The 12,321-nt window shown below is 46.5% G+C and overlaps 1 protein-coding gene across 3 annotated transcripts in view; it reads left to right on the forward strand.

Annotated features, from left to right (window-relative positions):
- LOC105466097 (hexokinase 1) overlaps window positions 1-12,321 on the forward strand; it is a 130,971-nt gene that overhangs the window by 6,734 nt on the left and 111,916 nt on the right. For 2 of the 3 annotated variants that reach the window (XM_071069669.1, XM_071069670.1), the window contains exons 2-3: window positions 4,119-4,314; window positions 10,441-10,540. In XM_071069669.1, coding sequence (XP_070925770.1) covers window positions 10,514-10,540 — 27 coding nt within the window. In that variant the 5' untranslated portion in view covers window positions 4,119-4,314; window positions 10,441-10,513. The remainder of the gene's footprint in view (window positions 1-4,118; window positions 4,315-10,440; window positions 10,541-12,321) is intronic. The other variant, XM_011715030.2, reaches the window with a different exon arrangement.

A 12,321-nucleotide genomic window follows, 5' to 3' on the forward strand; every position in this document is an offset into this window, starting at 1 on the left:
ACATGGAAAGTACTATAGATCAGATTGGAAATCCATCTCTCCTCTCAAAGGCAGCTAAAGCTACGTGGTCAGGCTCTGGGCCCCAGATTCTAGTCCTGATTTCTGAGTCTGCTTTCCAGGTCAGGGAATGCACTGGGGCTGATGACAAGGCTGGAACGTCCCGGGATTGAAGCTTGGATCCGAACTGTTGGACAGCGTCTGGAGTTTTGCACAAAAGAGAATTGAATTGTAGATCAGCTGGGAAGTTACTGCGATAGTCCTGGTGCCCTGCAGCCTCCAGCAACTGGAACCCTGTGGGAGCACATAGCTGGCATTTTTTGCTAGAGATTAGGAAGTCTTTTGCTTCCTCTGTGAAAAGGCTTGAATTCAATGGACTGTTGTGGTAAGATGAAGTGTTTTTTTTCCCCTTATTGGTAAAAATAAAACAGAGATTTGGCTTGGGTTATCACGCAGTGGTGGGCCCATGAGCTCGCTCTCGGTGTTTGGCGGGAAGCCAGTTGAAGAACATGTGGTCACATTTTTGTCCGGCGTCATCAAGAGTGTAGAGAAGCTGTGATCCTAGCCTCAGAGGAGTGAGCTTTTATTGCCGTGTGACTCTTCAAAGACCATCTTTATGCAAGAAATGTCAGAGGCCCATTTCATAGTAAGTTCTTTTGAAGTTTTGTTTTGGTTGAAGTTATATTGTCACTCATGGGCTGATGTCATCTCCTTATGATGGTGTCCCCAAGAGCCTTCACAGGCCTAGGAGGCACTGGTTGGTGGTGGGAGGCCTAGGCTGAGAGGCAGGTCTCTTTGTTGTATTTCTTCCTGGGCTTTAGTCTGGCTCTTTCTAAAATGGGCTAATCCTCTCTGTACCCTCCTTCTCATGTGGTGAAGGGTGTTGGGACAACATGCAAATATGGTTCAAAAGAGAACTGAAGCTGCTCTTTTCTACTCTGTCACATTTGCTTGCTTTGAATTGAGTCTTTTGTTAGCGTATTCTTTGAAGTAGAACTTGTCCATGGTTAACTTTGGTGTCTTGATTTGGAGAAGAAATTGAGTAGTGCCCAATTGCAGGTAGACCAAGGAGGCTGAACTGGGTTTTCATGGGGTTTGTAGGATGTGCAGAATGGTTAAATGAATGTATGAATGAACATACGTAGGTCGAATGTGTGATGGGGAACCTCAGAATGACCCAAGAAACATATTTCTCCAGAAACTAAGTAGATCTTGGGCTGTGAAGTATTTAGTACCCATAACACACAATGATAGTTTAAATATGTGGTCCAAAAATTTGTTCCTCATCAGCCAAGTCATAAATGCAGGACTTAAGGGAAACTACATGTGAGAGGTGTCTGTGACCTAGGACATTGGAGGCCTGGGTCAGAGTTAGGAATCAGGACCTTGCAAAATTTACTTAACATTCTCCAGAATATAGCCCAATCTACAAAGCCACCCTCATGTCAGCTGCTCAGCTGGAAAGCACATGTGCTTGAAGTTTCTTTCACCTTCACTCTTACTTTAATAAAAGCATTTATAAGTCCAGGAGCTTATTTTATACTTTGATTGATCAGCGATTGTGTCTTCACTAAGAACCACCCATATTGTCATCCTTGGGCAGACACAAGGAAGGATGAAAGGATTTACCTGCAAGAATCTAGAGAACTAAGGCCAAGGGAAGCAGGTCAGACATAGGTAGATTGCATCTCAGATTTAACCGGCCAATGACGGAAAAGGTTTTTTTTGAGACAGAGTCTTACACTGTTGCCCAGGCTGGAGAGATCTCGGCTCACCGCAAGCTCTGCCTCCCAGTTCACGCCATTCTCCTGCCTTAGCCTCCCGAGTAGCTGGGACTATAGGCGCCTGCCACCATGCCCAGCTAATTTATTTTTTTGTATTTTTAGTAGAGACGGGGTTTCACCGTGTTAGCCAGGATGGTCTCCATCTCCTGACCTCGTACTCTGCCCACTTTGGCCTCCCAAAGTGCTGGGATTACAAGTGTGAGCCACCGCGCCCGGCCTGGAAAAGGTTTTTTAAAGAGTGAGGTAGCACCTATCTGGATCTTGTCTTGGGTGTGTGCTATGGTCTGGATGTCTATGGCCCCCCAAATTCATAATTGAAACCTAATCTCCGATGTGATAATATTAGAAGGTGGGGTCTTTGGAGGTTATTAGGTCATGAGGGTGGAGCCCTCACGAATGTGATTCATCCCCTTATAAAGGAGACCCTAGAGAGCTTGTCAGTCCCTTCTACCAGTGAGGACTGAGTAGGAAGCCTGTCTTTGAGAAATGAGCCCTCACCAGGTAGGCACCAAATCTGCTGGTGACTTAATCTTGGGTTTCGCAGCCTCCAGACCTGTGAAATATACATTTCCATTATTTGTAAGTTACCTAGCCTATGGTAATTTGTTGTAGCAGCCTGAACGGACTAAGACAGTGAGGATGGGAGTGGAATATGATGTGCTAGGTTCTTTCCAGTTTTCAAATAATATGCTTTTACCTCCTGGAGTTTTATCCCCTGTGCCACTAATCTCTGATTTGCTAAAATATTTGCATTTTTGTCTCCTACTCTCTACTTTATCAAACAACCTGTCATATTTCTCTCTATAGCTGCAGACCCCTATCAGACCTCTCAAAATATCATTTATGACTTCCTCTTCCATGCGGAGAACATGAGAGAGTGAGAGAGAACTGGGATCTTCTATACTTTTAATGAGTGAATCCACATGACTGTAGGCATCTAGAACAGGGCTCTCAAACTTCAGCAGGTCACAGAATCACCAGGAGGGCTTGTTAAAACACAGATTCTTGGTTCCACCCCAAAGTTTTCCATTCAGTAGATCTGGGGAAGGGCCCAAGAATGTACATTTCTAACAAGTTCCCACCTAATGCTGTTGTTACTGGTGCAGGGACCACACTTTGAGAACCACCACCCTAGAGGACGGGGATCAAGAAAGCCCACTCTCAGTAAAATCCCAAATGCAGAGGGGTCAGATTAATAAGTACCAGGGTGTGCTGTCCTCTTCCTCCTCTTTCTCTTCCTCATCCTCCTCTTTTTCATGGCTTACCTGATCCCTGCCTCAGGGGCCTCCAAAGAAAACTCTGACTTAGACCAATGTGTCCCAGATTCAATATCACTTTCTATAGGAAGTTGTCCATGAACTCCAGGATTAGATGTTGTGGCTTCCTATACTTCTCCTTCTTGATAGCTATCATGATTCACAATTTGCAACTGAGATTTGTGTGATTTCTTAATCTCTGTTTCCTCCAGAGACTGTAAGCTCCATGAAGACAGGATATAAGAATAGTAGGAAAAACAGGAAGGGTTTGGGTGGAGAATGGTGGTGAGTCACCCTTAGGATTGTACACAATAAAAGAGAGTGAAACAACAGAAGATTTTGTCCCCAAAGAATAAAGGAAGGGAAGGGAGGAGGAAGGAAAAAGGTGGCCTGGAACATCCATTAGAACTTTGGCTGCCAAGTCTAGCCCAGCTCTCTCTGGTGCGAACCAGAGGTTTGCCTGCTCTATTTTGGCCACAGAGTGGGCATTTCATCTCTCCACGCATTTTAAAACCTGAGTTTTTTTTTTTTTTTTTTTCCAGTTCTGAGCTACTTACTCGCTCTAAGCCTCAGCTAGAGCACCCAAAAAACAAAGAATTAAGGCTCCAGGGCTGAAGAGACCTAAGTACAACACCCAGCTGTGCCATTGTTGCATTTCCATGAGTGCCTGAATTAACTCCTCTAAGCTTCGGCTTCCCTCCTGAAAAGGGTTTCTACTCCTAATGTTGGGACGCTTCCAGGAATCAGCACGTGAAGTCCTTAGCACAATCACCGGCTCAGTGCACATGAGTGGCCATTGTCATCACCATCTTCAATGTCATCGTCCTCTTCACCATTGTCACCATTCCTGTCCCCACACCCAAGGTTTCTGAGGTCTCAATGGGATAAAGAACTTCATAACCATGAAGCACTGTCTGAATGTCAAGGGCATCCAAGTGCCCCATCCCCTGCCCACAAGTCCTGCAGTAACATCCAAGGATGCCTTCCTTCCCCAGGGCGCTGGCGCAGGCTCTACCCCTTGCAAGCCTTTGGTGACTCTTGATTTTACGACAAATGCATCTTTTGTCTCTTCTGTTTTCAGGACTTCAACTAACCAACTAAAGAACTGTTCCCCAGAGCATTGTTCCTGAGGAGGAAAAGAGCCCAAACACCCACCCACACCTGCTTTGTGCCAAGAATCCACAGTTGGGTTGCAAGGACAGTGTATGATGTCCTTTTGGAAAAATGAGAGTGAGCACAAATGAAGAGCAAGCAAAGGTGTCTCCAGTCATCCCAAGGCAAGTGGGGAGTAGCTGGGCTGTAACGGCCTCACTCCTGCATGAGACTCTGTCTCTGGCTTTTCGCATTAAGTAGTTTCCTGTCCCTCTGCGTAAAACAAAATGAATGGGCTGGGTGCGGTGGCTCACGCCTGTAATCCCAGCACTTTGGGAGGTCGAGGCGGGTGGATCACCTGAGGTCAGGAGTTCGAGACTAGCCTGGCCAACATGATGAAACCCCGTCTCTACTAAAAATACAAAAATTAGCCAGGTGTAGTTGTGGGCACCTGTCGTCCCAGCTACTCATGATGAGAATCACTTGAACACAGGAGGCGGAGGTTGCAACAAGAGGTTGCAATGAGCCAAGTTTGCACCCCTGTGCTGCACTACAGCCTGGGTGACAGAGTGAGATTCTGTCGAAAGAAAGAAAGAAAGAAAGAAAGAAAGAAAGAAAGAAAGAAAGAAAGAAAGAAAGAAAGAAAGAAAGAAAGAAAGAAAGAAAGAAAAAGAAAAGAAAGGAAGGAAGGAAGGAAGGAAGGAAGGAAGGAAGGAAGGAAGGAAGGAAGGAAGGAAGGAAGGAGAAAGAAAAGAAAAGAAAAGAAGGAAGGAAGGAAGGAAAGAGAAAGAAAAGAAAAGGAAAGAAAAGAAAAGAAACAGAAAGAAAAGAAAGAGAAAATAAAAACTTATCCAAGTCTTAGGATCTTAAAAGGTAGATCCTGGGGTTTTACAGATGAGGCCCAGAGAGAGACAAACACTTTCCCAGGAATACACAGTAATTTGTAACTGGGCCAAAGCTCACTATAGTTAAGTCTTTTTGTTTGAGGTGACTGAGATAATGCCATCTATTTTTTTTTTTTAAGGGAAATGCTGTGCTGATATTTCTCACAGTTTGAAACTTATAAAATGCCTCTCTTCCCTGAGTACCCATCTGTCCTCTACTACCCTCAGGGTTTGGGACTGATGCTCTGCGGTTGAGGGAGAGTGGTTAAGAATGGAGGAGCTTGATTTCAAATCTCAGTTTGGTTAACTTACAGCTATATGACCTTGGGAAGCTACTTTACTGCGGTGAGCCTCAGTTTCCTCATGTGTAAAACTGGGAAAATAGAACTCATGAGGAGTTCTTGTGACCTAATGCCTGTGAGGTATTATATTTATAGCAGTGCCTCGCTAACAGGAAGTATTCAATAAATGCAAATTTATTGAATTTAATGACCTCCAAGAGAGTTGCTTAAGGGCAAAGTGGAAGTCAATTGAACAGTGGGTACATCCTCTCTGAAAGCAAGGCTAAAACTATCTTTAAAGAAAAAAAAGGCCGGGCGCGGTGGCTCAAGCCTGTAATCCCAGCACTTTGGGAGGCCGAGACGGGCGGATCACGAGGTCAGGAGATCGAGACCATCCTGGCTAACACGGTGAAACCCCGTCTCTACTAAAAATACAAAAAAAAAAAAAAACTAGCCGGGCGAGGTGGCTGGCGCCTGTAGTCCCAGCTACTCCGGAGGCTGAGGCAGGAGAATGGCGTAAACCCGGGAGGCGGAGCTTGCAGTGAGCTGAGATCCGGCCACTGCACTCCAGCCCGGTCTACAGAGCAAGACTCCGTCTCAAAAAAAAAAAAAAAAAAAGAAAAAAGAAAAAAAAGAAAAAAAAAAGTATTACTGGAAAGGAACAAGGAATTCAGCTGCTAAACCAAGTGGAGTGACTCACTCTGTAATCCCAGCACTTCGGGAAGCTGAGGGAGGGGGATCACTGGAGCCCAGCAGTTCGAGCCTGGGCAACATAGTGAGATCCTATTTCCCCTTTTCTGAGAGGAAATCTTGCTCTGTCGCCCAGGCTGGAGTACAGTGGCACAACCTCAGCTTACTGCAACCTCCGTCCCCAGGGTTCAAGTGATTCTCCTGTCTCAGCCTCCAGAGTAGCTGGGATTACAGGCACTCACCGACACGCTCAGTAATTTTTTTAGTTTTTCTTTCTTTCTTTCTTTCTTTTTTTTTGTAACGGAGTCTCGCTCTGTCGCCCAGGCTGGAGTGCAGTGGTACGATCTTGGCTCACTGCAAGCTCCGCCTCCCGGGCTCACGCCATTCTCCTGCCTCAGCCTCCAGAGTAGCTGAGACTACAGGCGCCGGCCACCACGCCCAGTTAATTTTTTTGTATTTTTAGTAGAGACAGGGTTTCACCATGTTGGCCATGCTGGTCTCAAACTCCTGACCTCAGGTGATCCGCCCACCTTGGCCTCCCCAAATGCTGGGATTACAGGGATGAGCCACCACACCCAGCCATGAGATTCTATTCCTTAAAAAACAAACAAACAAGCAGGGCACGGTGGCTCACGCCTGTAATCCCAGCAGTTTGGGAGGCCGAGGTGGGTGGACCACAAGTTCAGGAGATTGAGACCATCCTGGCTAACACGGTGAAACCCCGCCTCTACTAAAAAAATACAAAGAATTAGCCTGGCGAGGTGGCGGGCGCCTGTAGTCCCAGCTACTCCGGAGGTTGAGGCAGGAGAATGGCGTGAACTGGGGAGGCGGAGCTTGCAGTGAGTCGAGATTGCGCCACTGCACTCCAGCCGGGTGCGGTGGCTCAAGCCTGTAATCCCAGCACTTTGGGAGGCCGAGGCGGGCGGATCACAAGGTCAGGAGATCGAGACCACAGTGAAACCCCGTCTCTACTAAAAATACAAAAAATTAGCCGGGCGCGGTGGCGGGCGCCTGTAGTCCCAGCTACTCAGGAGGCTGAGGCAGGAGAATGGCGGGAACCCGGGAGGCGGAGCTTGCAGTGAGCCGAGATCGCGCCACTGCACTCCAGCCTGGGCAACAGCGTGAGACTCCGTCTCAAAAAAAAAAAAAAAAAAAAAAAAAAAAAAAGAGATTGCGCCACTGCACTCCAGCCTGGGCGACAGAGTGAGACTCCGTCTCAAAACAACAGCAGCAACAAAACAAACAAAAAACAGGAAGGAATCCAGCTATTAGCAAAATTCAAATGAATTGTGGATTTTTCTGTTATTAAAATGTAGAGATATCAGGATCCTTAAACTCAAGTAAATGACACAACAAACGAAGCATATCGAATTTGAAGCTGTGTTATGATGGTGCCTGTGCCAGTTTGGGGGAAGGGCAATAAATACTTGGCTTACACAGATGCTCTAGATCTTGAAGAGGGAGAGAGGGGCACAGTTCTACAGAGACCTGTGCCAGTACAAGAGAGAGGGGAGTTGCTTCCGGGGTGGAGAGTACATGGAGAATGGAACCACTGGCTATAAACCAGACTGCATGGTGGGCTGGTGGAAACACCAGTTTCTACATGACCTCTAGACCAAACACTCTAGACAAAAAGCAACTCTGCTTTGAATGACCTTCAAAGCGAATGCCCTGGGCCAGTCCCAAGGGTTCCTTCCCCACCTCCTACTCCGTCTCCTGGGTAACAACATTGTAAGCCTGGGAAGAAAGGGGGTGATAGCATAATATTCTCTGTCATGTTACAGACCCAGGGAGCTTTTAAGAAATAAATACCAATGGGAAAGAGGTAACATGCATTCTTTGTAAGTGCTTTGGTAATTCAAAGCAGTGTTTTAACTAGACTCGGGAAGTTGCCTGGGGATCAGAAAGGAAAGCAAAAATGTGTGTGGAATTTGTCAAAATTTGTTAAGCTCATCTAGCATAATAAGGAGAACATCTTTTTATAAAAACAAAGTTAAATCATAAATTATGGCCGAGTGCGGCGGCTGACTCCCGTAATCCCAGTACTTCGGGAGGCTGAGGTACGAGAATCGCTTGAGCCCAGGGGTTCAAGACCAGCCTGGGCAACATAGTGAAACCCTGTCTCTACAAAAAATTAAAAAGTTAGCCAGCTGTGGTAGTTGGAGCCTGTAGTCCTAGCTGCAGAGGCTGAGGTGGGAGGATCACTTGAGCTCTGAAGGTGGAGGCTGCAGTTAGTGTGATGGCACTACTGCACTCCAGCCCGGGTGACAGAGTAGGACTCTGTCTCAAAAACAAGCAAACAAATAATTGCAAGGCATATATTTTATTTTTAGATCATGCTTTACTTTTTTTTTTTTTTTTGAGATGGAGTTTCGCCCTTGTCCTGGCTGGAGTGCAAGGGCACAATCTCAGCTCACTGCAACCTCCGCCTCCCAGGTTCAAGGGATTCTCCTGGCTCAGCCTCCCAAGTAGCTGGGATTACAGGCATGTGCTAGCATGCTTGGCTAATTTTTTGTATTTGGTAGAGAAGGGGTTTCACCTTGTTGGTCAGGCTGGTTTCGAACTTCTGACCTCAGGTGATCCACCCGCCTGGGCCTCCCAAAGTGCTGGAATTACAGGCATGGGCCACCTCCTGAGGCACCTAGCCTCATGCTTTGCTTTGAACTAGGGGAACCATCAGTGCCTCTGTAGAGGAAGCTCATAGAGAAGCCAGGGACAAATCCTAGAAGGCTTTACACTTTCAGCCAGGGCTCTCCAGACCATTTTGGTTATGCACTCCATCAGTAAAGTATTTTTGTAGACACATTGTATTAGTCTGTTTTCGCACTGCTATAAAGAAATGCCCCTCAATTATGTCATAATAATATCATACAAGTATTTGAGTTGAAAAAAAAAAAAAGAAAAAAAGGAAAAGAAATGCCCGAGACTGGGTAATTTAAAAAGGAAAGAGGTTTAATTGACTTACAGTTCAGCATAGCTAGAGAGGCCTCAGGAAACTTATAATCATGGCAGGAAGGCAAAGGAGAAGCAAGGGACCTTCTTCATGAGCCTGCAGGAAGGAGAAGTGCAGGGTGAAGGGGGGGAGAGCCCCTTATAAAACCATCAGATCTCGTGAGAACCTGCTCACTCTCACAAGAACAGCATGGGGGAAACCACCCCCATGATCCAATTACTTCCACCTGGTCTCTCCCTTGACATGTGGGGATTAGGGGGATTATGGGGATTATAATTCAAAATGAGATTTGGGTGGGGACACAAAGCCTAACCATATCACACATTCCTCAGTACATGTATTTTAATTATTTTGAGATTATATATCTTTATGAGTCCACTTATGTAAAATGGCCAGAAGGCAAATTCACAGACACAGAAAGTAGATTAGTGGTTGCCAGGGCTGGGGGAAGGATCGAATGAGAATGGCTGGTGATGGGTATGGGTTTCCTTATAGGGTGATGAAAATTTTCTGGAATTAGTGATGATGGTTGCACAAACTTGTGAATATACAGAAAACCACTGAATTATACACTTTAAAGGGTGAACCTTTTGGTATGTGAGTTATAGCTCATTAAAAAAAATCACATGTAAATAATGTGTACATTATAAAGAATAGCCTTAAAAAGTTATAGGGTGAGATTTTAAAAGTCAAGTAGACTGAATGCAGTGGCTTACACCTGTAATCCCAGCACTTTGGGAGGCTGAGGCAGGGGAATCACTTGAGACCAGGGGTTCAAGACCAGCTTGGGCAACATAGCAAGACCCTGTCGCTACAAAAAAAAATTAAAACTTAGGCTGGCATGGAGGCGCATGCCTGTGGTTGCAGCTACTCAGCAGGCTGAGACAGGAGGATTGCTCGTGTCCAGGAGTTCGAGTTTGAGGCTGCAGTGTGCTACGATGGTACCACTGCACTCCAACCTGGTCAACAGAGTGAGACTCTGACTTGGCCTTTTGGAGATGTCTTTGCTAATTTCCACTTCTATTGGATTTCCTCTCCAAAGCATGAGTCTTTCTTTGGAGGTAGTCATAAGCAGAGAAGGTTGTAGTCAGTGATGAGGTACCACTTCCAGACCAGGCTCCAGGGAATTTCTTCTAGAATGACAGGCTGCCAGAAACCTTGACTGGGTGCAGTAGCTCAGGCCTGTAACCCAGCACTTTAGGAGGCTGAAGTGGGAGGTTCGCTTGAGCCCAGGAGTTCGAAACCAGCTTGAGCAACAGAGGCTGCAGTGAGCTATGATGGCGCCACTGCACTCTAGTCTGGGCAACAGAGCAATACTCTGCCTCAAACAAACAAAAGGAGAAACTTTATGACATTTTACCTGGGTTTACGAATCATCTAGAAACGTGTCTGCACTATGTTTTGGTTCTCAGTATTAGGGTGTTTAGCTTCCTGATTGGTGAGGACAAAAATGAGACTGACAATCCCCTGACCCTGCCTTCTTTGAACTTGGCCTTTCTCCAGGCGTTCGAGACCCAGCTATTGAGAGTAGAAAAGCAGAAGAAAGGACCTGAGGTCAGCAAGTGCCCTCCCCACAATGGGGCAGATCTGCCAGCGAGAATCGGTAAGCTCTGGTCTTTCTTTCTTCCTTCCTTCCTTTCTTTTTTTCTTTTTTTTGAGACATTTTTGTTCCGTCGCCCAGGCTGGAGTGCAGTGGCGTGATCTCAGCTCACCACAGTCTCTGCCTCCCGGGTTCAAGCGATTCTCCTGCTTCAGCCTCCCAAGTAGCTGGGATTACAGGCATGGGCCACCATGCCTGGCTAATTTTGTATGTTTAGTAGAGATGGGGTTTCTCCATGTTGGTTAGGCTGGTCTCGAACTCATGACCTCAGGTGATCCGCCTGCCTTGGCCTCCCAAAGTGCTGGGATTACAGGCCGCTCTGGTGTTTCTTTAGCTTCTCAAAGGGGTCACATGTACCATAGCCTGCTCAACCTGCTGTCCCCAGGAGAGGGGTGTGTTGGGGTCCATCTTAGAGGAGGGAAAACTCTGACCAAGAGTACAGCAGGAAAGCATCATGAGGCAAGGCAGGAGCCCTCCAAACCCAGCCTCTAAGTCTTGCTGCAGGTTCATGTGCAGCAGGGGCCACTTGTGTTCTGACCAAGGGAAGCCCAGAGGATCGCTCTGTATCCCCCTGGTTAATAGCTTTTTAGACAGTTATGCTGTGAAGTCATCCATGTGTGCTGGAAATAGGAGTTTGGCTTTTTCGCCTTCTCTGGCTGAATTTTATGCTTCCATGTAAAAATGGGCTTCTGCCCAGCAGTTTTTTTTTTTTTTTTTGAGACAGATACTCACTCTGTTGCCCAGGCTGGAGTGCAATAGTATGATCTCAGCTCACTGTAACCTCTGCCTCCCGGATTCTTGTGCCTCAGCCTCCCTAGTAGCTGAAATTACAGGCATGCACCACCATGCCCAGCTAATTTTGTAATTTTTTATAGAGATGGGGTTTCGTCATGTTGCCCAGGCTGGTCTCGAACCCCTGGCTTCATAATATCCGCCCATCTCAGCCTCCCAAAGTGCTGGGATTATAGGCGTGAGCTACTGTACCCGGCCAATTTTTTTTTTTTTTTTTCATTTTAACAGAGACAAGGTCTTACTATGCTTTCCAGGCTGGTGTTGAACTGGCTTCAAGTGATCCTCCCACGTCATCCTCCCAAAGTGCTGGGATTACAGTGTGAGCCACCGTGCCCAGCCCAGAAGCCCATTCTTACATCTTAAAGAGCTTTGATTCTTCCCCTGGATATTGAAATAAACCCTGGAAAATGTTTATAGGACAAATTATGTTCTTCTGAGTAGCTGGCTCATTTTAAATTAATCTATGCTGCAGATGGGTCCCTCTGGAGCAAGGACTACAGCTGTTCCACCCCGCCCCCCACCAACAGAACAATTTGGGAAATGGAGACACAGTGGGGTTGATCGCAATGACAAACACAGTGCTCATACTAACCGAGTGCCCTGAGCCCAGAACACTCTCAGAGCCCCATTTAAATCACTGCAGTGGCCTGGCCTATTTGCTTTATGAAGACTTCCCCTGGTCAGCCCTTGGGTGGCAAATTAATTCCTGACTAGTGTCTGAAAGTGGACAATACAAGCTCAAGGAGTTGCTTCCACCTCGAGCAAGAGGTGAGGGGCTTGGGCATGCCTGGGGTGGTCATCTTTCCCTCAGTCCTACAAGAGTAGCTTACAATGCCCTCTTCAGCATCTTTGAGAAGGGGTTTGCAAAGTCCAGCTCAGGTGCATCCTTCCTGCCTCCCAGGATTGTTTGCTTGTTTGTTTGTTGTTGTTGTTGTATGTAGTTGTTGTTGAAACAGAGTTTCACTCTTGTTGCCCAGGCTGGACTGCAGTGG

Source organism: Macaca nemestrina, chromosome 9 (assembly GCF_043159975.1).
Source record: "Macaca nemestrina isolate mMacNem1 chromosome 9, mMacNem.hap1, whole genome shotgun sequence".
In the NCBI taxonomy this organism is placed as follows: domain Eukaryota; kingdom Metazoa; phylum Chordata; class Mammalia; order Primates; family Cercopithecidae; genus Macaca; species Macaca nemestrina.